The 14,934-nt window shown below is 38.4% G+C and overlaps 2 protein-coding genes across 2 annotated transcripts in view; one reads left to right on the forward strand and one right to left on the reverse strand.

The window, feature by feature from the left end:
* Positions 1-14,934, reverse strand: part of LOC134666433 (apoptosis inhibitor 5) — a 352,764-nt gene that overhangs the window by 281,037 nt on the left and 56,793 nt on the right. The gene's annotated exons all lie outside the window — the stretch shown is intronic.
* Positions 13,386-14,934, forward strand: part of LOC134666441 (uncharacterized) — a 215,024-nt gene continuing 213,475 nt past the window's right edge. Inside the window, exons 1-3 of the mRNA XM_063523603.1 lie at positions 13,386-13,686; positions 13,830-14,039; positions 14,419-14,630. Coding sequence (XP_063379673.1) covers positions 13,531-13,686; positions 13,830-14,039; positions 14,419-14,630 — 578 coding nt within the window. The 5' untranslated portion in view covers positions 13,386-13,530. The remainder of the gene's footprint in view (positions 13,687-13,829; positions 14,040-14,418; positions 14,631-14,934) is intronic.

The following is a 14,934-nucleotide window of genomic DNA, read 5'->3' on the forward strand; positions in this document are numbered from 1 at the left end:
GCGTCCAGTCTGCGTCCCGGTCATGCCCGAGACCGCAGATAAGTAGGCACGTGCCAGATCGGTGCCCACCAGCATACACTCTCAGGATTACTCTCAGTTGCATTTTGTGGCTAACGTTGTAAAAACGATCAGCCGTTGGTACAGTCAGCACCAAAAGTAAAGAAAGAATTTATATACCTATACAACTAAATTTACTGTCAACTAAATTTTTGTAGTCAACTAAGTTATCTAATATTTTAAACTTTCGCGTTTTGAATACGTATTAACTCACATTATAGACGGGTCTAACGCGAATTATATTCAATAAATATAATTGAATAATAATTGAATATAATTCGCGTTAGACCCGTCTATAATGTGAGTTAACTAAGTTATCTTTCGACACAGGACTAAAACTCTTAGTTAGAATGAATGGGTATTTGACCCATGTTCTTTCACAGATGTGTGTTAAATATCAAACGGTGTCGCCATCTATTCGAGCATACATTTTTCTTTATTTTTCGAGGCAGGTTTTTCTTAGATTTTATTTAAATATCTGATACATTCAATACTTATTGTTATTAGATCTTTGTTCATACTAATTTAAGCCAAAACTCATCACTCCCACTGACATGCACTGTTAAGCCGGATACTCATTAGCGAGCCGTAACCGTAACCGTTGCATGTACTGTAACCAAAAAACATAGTGTGTAAGTGGTTCGCAAACCTGCAACGGTTACGGCTCGCTAATGAGTATCCGGCTTTAGTGTTAGTGCTTGAAAATGGTGGAACATCTCTCCTAAATTTCCTTGAGGCAGAGGTGTAGGGTTGGAGCCAGTGTAGCTTTATTTGCCGTTCATAAGCACATTGTAATATTCCTACTTGAATAATAAACTATCTTTTTCGTATCTTTATCCGAAACATGTCATGCGAGTGACTAAAATTAAGTTATTAAGAGTGAGTAAAACCGTATTTTTTGGCTTAAATTATTGTATGATATGACTGAACTGACTAATACTGCATGCTCCGTTGATTACCTAGTCAAAGAATATCAAACATGGTCACACATACCCGAGATCTATCCATTACCGGGGACCGCCGCACGCGCCGGCCACGCGGCCGCTGATATCTACCCCACAACTTTACTGGTCACACCACCGAGACACGACTTACCTAAATCGCAATTTATGGCCGTATAATCTTTAGGCTACGCAGTAAGCAACGGTTAGTCAGAGGAATATAGCCCTTAAGATGTTGTCTTAAAATTCTTTATCCTTCAGGATTGAAACGACATTTTAAAACCGCTATAATAATCGTTATATGTAAAACCGCTATAAAAAATCTGTTGCGTTTTGGAAGTTAATTGTCCGTATTCAATAAATTTCCGACTTTTGGCAGTGATTAACAGTCTTATAAAATTGAAGCGATACCAGTGGCCTATTTTATAAAGCTACAAGTTACAATTTACAAGCGGAAGTCTCTTTCTAACCCTATGTGTTAGAACGAGACTTCCGCTTGTAAATTGTAACTTGTAGCTTTATAAAATAGGCCACTGTAGGTACCTACATATTTACATGTCTAAATATTCCTCTACCTGTGAGTAATTTAATTAAGCACTAAGTAATAAAGATACCTCTCCTCTATACCCATTCATACTCAATTTTAATTGAAAATAACTTAGCGCATTGCCAAGTTATTAGGTTCATAATTGTTTTCGGGGCAGTATTGTGTATTAGGTAATGTAGGTATGACTGCATAGCTTATTCGGGTAGTAAATCCGTTGTTGCGACTGTGTAGCAATATCACGATTTCCGCATGAGGATTTCTGTTTGTGTCACCCATTTAGACCCTCAGGAAACATTAACGTATAATCAAGAATACCCTATGATAGGTGAAAACCGCATGAAAATCCATTTATTAGTTTTTGAATTTAACAGACAGACAAATAAACAGACAGACGCGGAGGAGGACTTTGTTTTGTAAGATTTAAGTAGTAAGTATGTGTCAAAAATCTTGCGCGGCATTACAATATTTGACGCTGTCAAGCTGCGCGCAGTATAGTCGAGTTGCTCGTGGCACATAACGTGGGGCAAATCCATAACAAATCAGAATAAAATAGTAAATACATAAATAATTCAAATAAAATCATCAGAATAAAATAAAAACACCGTGTACCACCCAAGATACTTTGGAACACTTTTGCTCATATTGTACTAGTACCTAATTAAGTTCTTACGAGGCAGATCAGTGCCCAAACAATAACACAGGTGGAATGATGCCTCGCGCCGACCCCCAATAACCCGTAAGTACATACCTGCATAGCGCGCGCGCCCCCGCGCGCGCTCATTTGTACTCCCGACATTTTAATAATCGCATATTTTTAGACAAGGTGCTGAGGCAATAAAGAAAGTTGATTTTTATTGGAAGTGTCTAAACCTACAATTCTTTTTTTTTTCTCGTGTCGATTTCAGACTGTACGGGACCAGGAAGGTTTACCGCCTTGTCTGTCGCATTACGGAGGTCCTGGGTGCCTAGCCAAGATGCCGATCGTTTGCGCTAATTCTATTCAATTCTATTCTAATACAATGTCACAATGTGTCTCGCGGTCCATTTTGGAACCTACAATATAAATAACCGTAACCGAGTCCAATAAATATTGGTTAAATTTGAAAGAAAATCAGGAAATAGGAATAGGATGGGAATAGGTACCTTACCTATGCTCGTTTACCTGGATGCGTATTCTGATTGTAATAAAATAACAAGTTATGAAAAAACATAACTTGAAAGTCTTGAAACGCATCTAGTTGAAGGAATATCACTTTTGACACTGACAGATCATATGTATAACAAATCCAGATAAAATTCATAACCTGTTATTGCAATCGGAATAAGCCTCCTGGTTGTGACACTGTAATTATTGAGACCACACAAATCCGATATTCTCGTACTTACTCCGGTGGCCTAGCGAATTATTGTTTAGAAACCACAATTTATCTTACAAACTAACCAATCTGAACATATACCGCAGCCATGTATGTATTTATTTATGAACGAGTTAATAAAAGAACTTGAACAAAACTATTCTTAGGATTGTTTGAGAAATTTTAGCACATTGCTTTAATAAATTACAATTGTTCTCTTTCTTCCTAAAATGTATGACAGCATAAATATTTACATAAACAATTATAATAACGTTAGTCCCGATATCAATATTTCCAGTCATTATTGAAACCCCTCAATTCCCACTTTCCCCGCCACTGCTCCGCATCCCACGATCGCGAGTCGTGTCTTTAGAATTTTAATTAAATTGTTCATTGGCTCAATTAAATCGATTATTAAAAGCAGAGCGACTGGCGTGGCTGCAATGTAGCGATTGTTATTTCGTACGTGTGTGTCATTGGAGCATTTCTCCGTGTATGGTTATCGTGACGTAAACGATTTTGGACTCGAGTAGGGTTTACACTCGAATTAGTGGTGATGTAGAGGATGTGCTGGGATGCCTCTCGTCTCTCGTGTCGAATATACATTAAGATTTGTTATACTTGTAGTTTAGTTTTAATTTTAATGTTTAGTTTATTTATTTTATTCGTTATTAATAAAGATATTTATTTATACACATAATATAATGTCTTCGGCAATGAAGTTTGTCGCTGACTCGGCTGCCATGCATTTTCCGCGGAGCCGTAAATTGATTTGGAAGTGGTCCGGAAGCATGGTAATGAAGAAACATAAACTTCGTAGTGGCGCTATATGGCGGAAAAGGGGTTTCATAACTAATTGTGTCCCAGATCGAATTACTTATAGCAACGGATGCACTTGAGGTGGGAAAAACATTATTAAAATAAGAAATTAATATAATTTTTATAAATTTTAGATGGTTACAAGGTTTTTTATTTAACGATATCTATCTTATGACTACCTTGACAATTATGTATATGTACCTAATATACAATACAATTTAAAAAAGCGTTGAGGTCTCTGGGGACAAAAGAGCTGGCAGCTTCCTCGCTCAACGCATAAGCGTTGCGATCCAGCGAGGAAATGCTGCCAGCATTCTTGGCACTATGCCCCAGGGGCCCTCTCTAGATATAGATTTTTAGGTATTTTTTTTTAGGTTTAAGTAGTTTTAGTTTTGTAGGTAGTTCTATATTTTTTTTTAGGTATTAGTTTTTAGTTTCGTAGGTAGTTTTAATTTTAGGTTACTTTTTAACCGACTTCCAAATCCCAAAGGAGGAGGTTATCAATTCGGTTGTATGTTTTTTATTTTTATTTTTTTTATTTTTTATGTTTGTTACTCCATATCTCCGTCATTACTGGACCGATTTTGAAAATTATTTTTTTGATTGTATGTATATGCATACAGATTGGTCCCGTTATTGTCAAAATCCAGTTCTGATGATGGGATCTATAAGGAATCGACGGAACTCCTCAAATCTTAAAGGCATACATATGGTGATTTTTGTGTTTTTATCAACAAATCAAGCATATACATTCAAAAACGTGACATTTGATGAAGTGGAACTGCTGATGATGATTAGAACGGAACTCTTCAACGACGCATAGTTCACCTTTGGCGATTTGTCCTCTTCGTTATGTTTGTTAAGCAAGTTAAGTTTTTAAGCCACAATTTTGTCAAGCTTGAGTTCTGATGATGGGATCCATGTGAGAAATCGACGGAACTCCTCAAATTTTAAAGGCATGCGTATAGAGATTATTGTATTTTCATCAGAAAATCAAGCATTTTCATTAAAAACTGTCGCATTTGATGAAGTGGAACTGCTGATGATGATCAGAACGGAACTCTTCAACGACGCATAGTTCACGTTTGGCGATTTGTCCTCTTCGTTATGTTTGTTAAGCAAGTTTAGTTTTTAAGCCACATTTCTGTCAAGCTCGAGTTCTGATGATGGAATCCATAAGGAATCGAGGGAACTTCTCAAATCTTAAAGGCATACGTATAGATTTTTTTGTATTTTCATCATAAAATCAAGCATTTACATTAAAAACTGTCGCATTTGATGAAGTGGAACTACTGATGATGATCAGAACAGAACTCTTCAACGACGCATAGTACATGTTTGGTGATTTCGAATTTAGATTTTGACTTGGACTGGGACCCGGACTCATACCCGGATCCGGTTCGGACCCGGACTCGGACTCGGACCCGGGCTCGGACCCGGACTCGGACCCGGACTCGGACCCGGACTCGGACCCGGACTCGGACTCGGACCCGGACCCGGACCCGGACCCGGACCCGGACTCGCAATGGGACTCGGACCCGGACTCTCACTCAGAGACCCGGACCTTGACCCGGAAAAACAAACGTGATTTTTGACCAAAGTTAAGCAACGTCGGGAGTGGTCAGTACTTGGATGGGTGACCGTTTTTTTTTTCGCTTTTTTTTCGTTTTTTTTTTTGCATTATGGTACGGAACCCTTCGTGCGCGAGTCCTACTCGCACTTGCCCGGTTTTTATATCACCACATTTTACATAGGTAGGTTAGGTTCGTTAGGTATCTTCAAATGGCCGAAGGCCAAACAGCAAAGAATAGGAGCCCCGCGGAAGCGTCACTCCGTCGACATCGCTATAAAGTTAAGATAAAACGGAAAAAATAATTCGGGCATTTTGCGTTCTAGACCGTTTGCGATGTAGACTAATTGCGATTTAGGTAAAACAATACACTAGTCATTTTGCGTTCTAGACCATCTGCGGATAACCCCGTAAAACAATTATTATATACTTTAATATGATTAGATAATTCCGTGTCAACAACTTTGACAATAAAGTTTCGGCATTGACTGTAGATACATGTTTTTTATATTACCGTACATATAGCTACCGTAACGAACATAAATTAAGGGCAATTAGCGACAGCGATAAATCGCCGGCTCCCGAGGGCGTCATCGAACGCAAATTTATCGCTTTTCTTACGCACCGAGGGCTATTCATGTAGACGCGGCGCTGTAGCGGCCCGATAACACGATAAAACGATATGTTGCCTACTATTACAATTGTTTAATTGCAAATATCGTTTTTGGTTAACAATGTGTGCTGATCGCCTCAGAAAAGACCAGTTATTACCTATTATAGTAACAGCACCAGTCATGGGACATTTAAGAGGGAATTTGGAGTATTTGTGATATTTCCCTAATACATGTGAATGGTCTACCGCTTAGCGTATTGAAAGATGAAAGTCCTACCCGTCTTTCATGTTTCAGGCGTGTTGTATCAAAGATACTGCAATGAGTTTCCACATACTTAACAAATTAAAACTATGCTATTTTTCTCCAGTCATGGACACCAAAGCTCCAGTAATGGGCCCCCCAGTAATGGACACTGCTCTATCAGTATAAAATATTGAAATAGGTCATCAGATCTGGTCCATGTTATCATAATATTGCATTATCATCCGATTTGCATATTTAATTACGAATACAAAATTTCAACTCAATCGGAAAACGGGAAAGTGGCTCAAACTCGGCTACCAAGATTTGACCCACACTAAAAAACGATATTAATTTATCCGAAGTCCGAGCATACCTCCTGGTTGACATATTTCGTAACTACATTTTACTTCTGTATTGTTTAAACATGAAATGATGGCATGGCAAGCATCATTATGTAAATTTCCCATTATAGGAGGTATGCAGTTTTACAGCTCCTATAATGGGATTGGGCCAAATACCACTATTTTTTTACATCTGTGGACTCACAACATAGTATGTTGTATACCTTATCTCATGGTAAATGCAATTAACAAAACACATTTTAGTTTTCATCAAGTATTAATTAATTAAAATTTAATAAATTAACTCACCTCTCTTAGCGAAGTTGTTAAGAATTCGTAGTGGTATTTTTTTTCAGTGACACGACAACTTTTGGGTTGACGCCAATTTCTTAAAAAACAACCAAATTTAATGAAACTTCAAACTGAAACAGCTCTAGGACTCTTATTTATGATTATATACAGGCAGTGTTTATAAACTACTTTTAGACACTTATTTTACAGGATTTGTGGTTTTTTGTCCCATTACTGGTTCCACGCCCATCATAGGGTACACTACTATATATGTCAATTTTACTTCAAATTTCATAACAGTTTTGAATAGAATTTTTAATACAGTTGCTCAAAAAGTGCTACTTTACGTAGCTGTTTAGCGTGCGGAAAGTTGGTTATCTCGAACTAGTGCTTTTTACTTTTCCAATTTTTTTAAATTTATACTGGTTCCAATTCACGACTACTTATTGATGAGTGTTAATATTAGTTTCCTTTAAACGTCGTAATCAGCATAAAAACCTACCGTTAATGTAAGAATACGAAAAATATTACATATTTCATATTTAATTACTTACCTCTTCATCATTATAACACGTTTATTTTTTAATATTCAATATTGAAAATTCCGTTCTTAATAAGTTGACTGAATGGAACGGAATAGCTGCCAAACGCCCATAGATATAATATACTTAAAGACGACGTCTAACCGAGCTGTCACTGTTACCACTTTTGTTTAGTGTACGATTAACAATGTTTTTCTTATTTTTTCGCAACTGTATTAAAAAACGTCGTTCGATACACGTGCGGAAATGTCATTCTTCACTCGTCCCGAGTCTTGCCACTCGCCTGTTCCGCACTAGCATCGAAATGTACTATTACAGTACATATGGTCCTATTTTCCCGCACTAGTGCGTAAAATAGCTTTTCGTGCGTCATGTCAAAAGTTTAAAGGGCTATATGTTTGCGCACTTGTATCGTAAATAACTATTTCCATAGGTATGTCGTTTAACACCTGATATTAGTAACTATTATTAACGATAGAAAAGTCGGTATAAAAAGAACGCATAAGCACGCAAAAAGGAATAAACCCCAAGTAATTTAAGACAGCTCGTTAGGACACAGCACAATACAGCATTTATAGCATTAATTGAAGGGAATCACACGCGGACAAACGATGTTATACGCATTTTTTATTTAAAATAACGATCATGGTTCGAACCGACCGACTTTTTATCCACCTCATTATGTGACGACAACCACGACATGCTGCAATACTTCCAATAAACTGACGCCAAATACGGTGACGAGTTTTATTGTTATTGGTGAATTAGAAGCTTGAAATTCGAAGAAATATGCAACATCATGTCTTGTCCTTGTTAAGGTATGATTCAGGCAAGTTTGCTTGGGTAAAAAGCTAATGAGGACCTTAATTCCACATTGTTTTTAAAACTTGTCATTGTCACATCGCAAATATTGTGACATGACGAGGTTTTTCCTAGTCGCCAAGTCTCCAGTTCCGTTGATGGTACCCATGCACAGATCTTAAGTATAATGTTTGCAAAATCTCTGAAGTGTGAATAAACCAAACACGCAGTGATAGAGTGTGGTTTTGATAGGTTTCACTAGAATTTAGATTAACAAGTTAGGTATATATTTACGCACAGTAGGTATGTTATGTATAACCACAGTATACTGATATACTGATTTAAACTTTCACGATTATTAAACATTATCAAACTGCACAACGGGACTTAATCGCGTATTTAAGTTTTAAGATTTACCTCCGACGTTTCGAGGACGGCGTTGTCCCAGCCAACTTGAGCCAGTCTTCTCCGAGATCACGGGGACAACGCCGTCCTCAAAACGTCGGAGGTAAGTCTTAAAACTTAAATACGCGATTAAGTCCCGTTGTGCAGTTTGATAACCACAGTATGTTGTATATATGGAAATCCATTTCTGACTATCGATATTCGAAATAATAAGTTTATGGGACACAAAAGGATCAGCAGATCAGGAGGTATGCAGGTATAACACGATATGAAATTAATTTTGTACTTAACAAAGGCAACCTCAATAAAAATCGGGCTTCAAACTGGAATTTACACTATATTGCACAAATTGAATCCTAACAAAGAAACCGGAGTACACAGTAAATGACATTCGACAACGCTATTATACATTTATAAATACATGCGGACCGTACAATAGTGCAGAGTGCAGCTAATCATTAGGCATGTAGGTACACGAAGGTAGAGTAAATATCGTATCTTTAGAAAAAATTTGACGTAGGTACCTACATATCTTAAAGTTTGAATCGACCGCTAGTCCCAGCCGAAATACGGCTAGGACGGTATTAGTTAATGTACGTGGCTACCGTATAGTTATGTAAAATAAAAATAAAGTTTCATTGATCAAAAATTAAGAAATAATAAATTCTACGATTCCGTTCATGTCGAGATGGAACTCTTTCGCACATGCTCCTGAGGTATAGACGATCAATCACCAACAATGGGAACCGGGAGGCACCCTCGAGGAAAAAAGTTTAGCGTGTGTAGCTGATTTATCGGTGTAGTTGGAATTATCGCCATTTGCAATTCTTGCCGCGGGTTCGGCATCGGCAAACAAGTTGTGATAACGACGCGTACTGCTGACTGTGGATCATGGGAGATTATTTTAATCTTATGTATTACATAGTTTATCTTAATGTTATCTAATGATTATTGTTAGATAAGTAACTTATTGGATTTAAGGGATCTAAATGAAGTAGGTAGTAGTTAGCAGGCGTGTCTCACTCCGCGATTTCGTCGCTTTGCTACAGGTAGCTAAAAGTACATCCGTTTGACCCCAATTTCGGGGTTTGCCATAAGCCGCGCGGGGCGCTGTCGCCACCTAGCGGCCATATCTATCATGATCGTAACAGACGCGTTTTGTTAAAGAGTGAGTCTTCTGTACCTAGTACTATTATTTATTCTGTGGTAGTAGGTAGGTACCTAGTCAGAAATACAATAAATTTGCCTAGAGTCTGTGCGGAAAGAGAAGATTCGTAGAATGTATTGGATCCCATACATTTCACGGCTCTTAATAGTGCAGAATACCGACCTTTAGTGTATTAAAAATTTAATTACCTATACTGAAGACTAACGACTAACGAAGCTCGAATAATGCCATGTAACCTGTAAAACTATATAATTGCTTTCGCCGTGCTTCAGTCTGGGGTAAAATACGTAAGTGTGAATGCGATCCACACAATTCCTTACCGTGTAAGAGAACCGATCACACCCGCGGGACTCGCCGTTGCAGCCAACTTGGCAAATGTGCCGACACGATCACACGCTTTTCGACAACTTTGATCCCATGTTGTCGTGGAAAATCTGGCGTTCTTACCTAACTTTCCTTAAATATAATATTGAAGTTGTTTATGCTTGTTTACGAGAGCGTCACTTTATTTAGGTATAAATCAGTAATAGGACTTAAGGATGACTCACGTTACACCGGGCCGTGTCCGGGCCGGAGCTTCCGGCGCTTACTTTTCTATGACATGACAGGTGATCACGTGATTCTTTAATTCCAACCGAATATTAATATTGGGCAAATCAAGGTTGTGAAGTTAGCAGGTACGTTAAAGTACGTATGATAGTTTAGGTACATAATTTTATAAAAATATTACATTTACAACATAAAATATATGTATCTGTTAAAAATACCTGCATTTTATTCTCTACCTAATACATCTTCTAGTTTAACCAGTTTAGGCAGTTTAGGCAATACGAATGAAGCCTTTTATCGCCCACTGCTGAGCATAGGCCTCTCTTCGAGTACGCCACTTATCCCGGTCCTCAGCCATACTCCTCCATAAGTGACCCGCAATTTTCCCAAGGAGCCAACGGACGCCAGGCACTTCTTTCGTCTGAAAGCGGCCACCAGTCCGTTAACATTTTGGCCCGCCTGCCATCACTCTGCCTGGCAATATTATGTCCCGCCCAGCTCCATTTAAGTTTGGTGATGACGCATCCGACGTCTTGCACCTTGGTGCGGCGTCAGATCTCGACATTCCTCTTCCTCACTCGGTCTTGAAGTTTGATCCTGAGCATGGCGCGCTCCACGACTTTCTGTGCCACTCGGATTTAATGCACAGCCTCCTTAGTAGTGAGCGTCTATGTCTCGGCACCGCAGACCGCAGGTCATGGTGTGCACTTGGGCAGGTAATTTTTTGGATATTTTCTTTCTAAACTATTTATTTTTAAATTACAAGAAAAATATATTTGGGATTCTCATAATGAGATCTTTTATTTGATAGGTATTTATTTACGTGAGATGTCCGTCTTTGGGTCACAACATATAACTGTATATCAAATTTCAACTAATTGGTCCAGTACTTAATTTGGAAAAAATGGCCTGTGTGCCTGTGACAGACGGACAGGCAGACAGACCGACAGACTAGACAGACGCACGAGTTATCCTATAAGCATTCCGTTTTTAGGGTTCCGTACCCAAATGGCAAAAAACGGAACCTTTATGGATTCGTCATGTCTGTCTGTCTGTCTGTCCGTATGTCACAGCCACTTTTATCCGAAACTATAAGAACTATACTGTTGAAACTTGGTAAATAGATGTATTCTGTGAACCGCATTAAGATTTTCACACAAAAATAGAAAAAGAAACAATAAATTTTGGGGTCCCCCATACTTAGAACTGAAATTCAAAATTTTTGCAAACTTCCACCGAAAATTGGTTTGAACGAGATCTAGTAAGTAGTTTTTTTTTAATACGTCATAAATCGTAAACCGCGATTTTATTATACTACGGAACCCTAAAAATATTAGATCATAAATCTAGTACTTAACTGGATCAGGCATGAGGGGCGGGGGGAAATGACCGAACGGGATAGTCTGATGTATATTACAGTAGGAGTAGCAGCGAAAGCGCTATTATTGTTTGTCCTTGTTACATAGTATCCCATTGCGTATGTTTTGTCCCTTACGGACGCACAAGTATAGCACATCTATAAAATCCTACCATCTATGGATAAAGGCATATCCAGACTAGAGTTAGACCAAGAAAAATCTGCAGCGCATTTAGCTTGCACGCAGTGCAAGTGTTATTTTAAGCGTCAATCTTCTATGAAATTATGACTTATAAATAACGCTTGCACTGCGTGTGCTATCAAATCCGCTGCAGACTTTTCTTGGTCCGACTCTAGTAAATTTTTCGCCAATCTGATAAATAAATTGCCCGATCGAATCAGGACGTGCGGACGCAAACGCTAAGGCCCCATTCGCACGACAGCTTAAAAAGCGTTGCGTTAAAACCCGACGTTGGCGCTTTTTTACCGTTTCCAATATTTGTGTTCATATGAACGCTTAAAAATCACTTGTGAGTCGTACTGCCACGTACGCATCTCAGCAAAGCCATACTTTATTTGCTATTACGACGTATTATTTGAATATAGCTTGAATATTTCAGGAATTTGTAAGCATAAGTTGACATTTTTAAGGTGAAACTAATAATAATCTTGACGATTGACACCAAAAATTGACACTTGACAGCCAACTGACAGCAGCGCCAGCGCTTTTTTAACGCTTGTGAGAACAGATACACGGAGTTCCGTATGCTCTATTCAATTTGACGCCAACGCTCAACGCCGAAAATCGAACAGAGCTCGATAAAAAAGCGCCGCGCTTAAAAACCGCCTTCGTGTGAATACATACATGGTTATCCATTTGTGTCATTCAAACGCTTTTTTAACGCGCGTTGAAAAAGCTGCCGTGCGAACGGGGGCTAATAATGACCGACATTACCGCGAACGCGAGTGTGGAGTCGATTTTCGTAGACAGCGAAATCGACTCCACACTCGCGTTCGCGGCTTCGCCCGCGATTCACGCGCATAGTCTGGAGAGGGCTTTACCGATAAAATGAGGCGCGGACGCAAAAAAAACAATTTGTGACGCCAGTATTTTCGTTATGGCCATTTTTTTCAATTTAGAGAGCTCAAAAGCCCCCTCCAGACTATGTGCGTGAATCGCAGCGCGACGTCGCGGAGCGAACATATCGCGAAGTTGACGTAAGACTCCACACTCGCAAACTTCACGGCGATTTCGCAGTTTGGTTTGCGGCAATATGGCGGAAAAGCATCAGCTGATCGAGTTTAACTGTTAGTTATCTATGGCATCATACGTGATTTAGCTGTTTTTCCATTTTGTTTTATTGTAAAACCGTAAAATATAGCTGCTTAATATAATATAATCATAATATAATTCATATTTATCTTGCCACAGAAGAGCCAAAATATTGTGTAATGTGGAGTCTTGCAAGTTCGCGCTTCGCGTCTCCTTTGACGCGGGCCGAAATACCGACAAAAAACGGAGAACAAGGCGCGAAGGCGTGAACAATCTGCGAAATCGACGCCACACTTGCGTTCGCGGCTTCGCCCGCGATTCACGCGCATAGTCTGGAGGGGGCTTAATATCACCATAAATCTTAAATTGGTTATTAAATTGGAGATAGACGCCAATTTCATTTTTAATCAAATCGGTTGATTTAATCATCCCGTCTGGATATAGCTTTAGATAGAAATGATAGAATATTATACTTTATCTATGGTCTGTCTGTCTGTGGTGCTGGTGTGTTGTTGTGACTGATAAGGGAAAAATGTTTTGGAGGAACTTAAAGTCAGTTTTCTAACTTATTTAAGAGACTAGGATAGAGGTATTACATTCTGACTGATTTGGGTTATAATCCACTTCCCGTGAAAATAAATATCTTGTTCTTGAAACATGGCAGAGGAACCGAAACCAGTAAACGAAGACGACTTGAAGCAGTTGAAGGAACGGATGAATATAATAGTTAGCGCTGACCCTGCACAGTACCACAACGATTACTCTCTACGACGGTATCTACGTGCCTTTAAAACTGTCGATAACGCTTTCCAGGTATCTATCTAGCTGCTCAGCATTCTTAACAACATCCATTTCAATTTATCGATTTTCTACTTATCACTTGTTTATCAATTTTTCCAGTATAATAAGCACTAGTCCTTTTATAAAAATTGTGTTCTCAATTTAAAATATTTCAGGCAATAATGAAAACTAACAAATGGCGTGCAGAATATGGTGTGACTGAACTACACAAGGATGCAGAACTAATAGAGAAGTATTCAAACAAAGCCAGAGTTCTGAAGCACCGGGACATCACGGGGCGGCCCATTGTCTACATCCCGGCGAAGAACCACAGCTCCAATGACCGCAACATTGATGAACTGACCAAGTTTATTGTTCACTGTTTGGTAAATATCATTAATAAAAAGTTTTCTTTGTAGTGTAGCTTCTAAGCAAAAAATCGTTGGTATATATTGTCCATTACAGCAAAGCATTGGTGTACATGTAGCTCATACAGGCACAAAAGCAATTTAATAAGTTTCCTCTCCTCCATTTCATGTATGGTACATGGCATTTTTTCACAGCCCTTGAAGTGGCAGACATTACTTTAGATTTTAGCTTTCTGTCAATTACATAAATTTAAAACAGACATTCCCTCTACAAGAGTTTATTGTATTGTGATATGGCAGGCTTTTAATCTAATATGTTTCCTGAAAGAATATATTTCAATTTAATAAACTTTTTTTGGTTTAAATAAGATAAATTTTGTATTTATTTAATTTTTAGGAAGATGCCAGTAAAAGATGTTTTGAGGAAGTAATAGATAATCTATGCATAGTGTTTGACCTGAATGGATTCACCCTGTCATGCATGGATTACCAAGTGCTAAAAAACCTGATTTGGCTGCTAAGTAGACATTATCCGGAGAGACTGGGGGTTTGTCTCATCATCAATGCACCCACATTCTTTTCAGGGTGTTGGGCTGTTATAAAAGGATGGTTAGTATTTTATATATTTGATTGTATACCCATTACACCCAAATAAATCTCTTACCTTATACATATATAGTTCGTTTTTTTTAGCATTAGAAAGAACTCCGCAGAAGCAAGCGTGCAGTTTGTATCAGGCTCGTTAATTGTTAATAATTATTGAATTATCTAATGTAGCATGGTCAATACATATAATTTACTTCAAATTGTTACCGCTAAAAGTGCCAGATTTAGAACCACAAGCAAACTTCTGCGAAGTTCTTTCTAATGCTAAAAAAAACGGACTATAGAGTCTGGAATTTTTGTGGTAGGT

This window comes from Cydia fagiglandana, chromosome 8 (assembly GCF_963556715.1).
Source record: "Cydia fagiglandana chromosome 8, ilCydFagi1.1, whole genome shotgun sequence".
Lineage (NCBI taxonomy): Eukaryota > Metazoa > Arthropoda > Insecta > Lepidoptera > Tortricidae > Cydia > Cydia fagiglandana.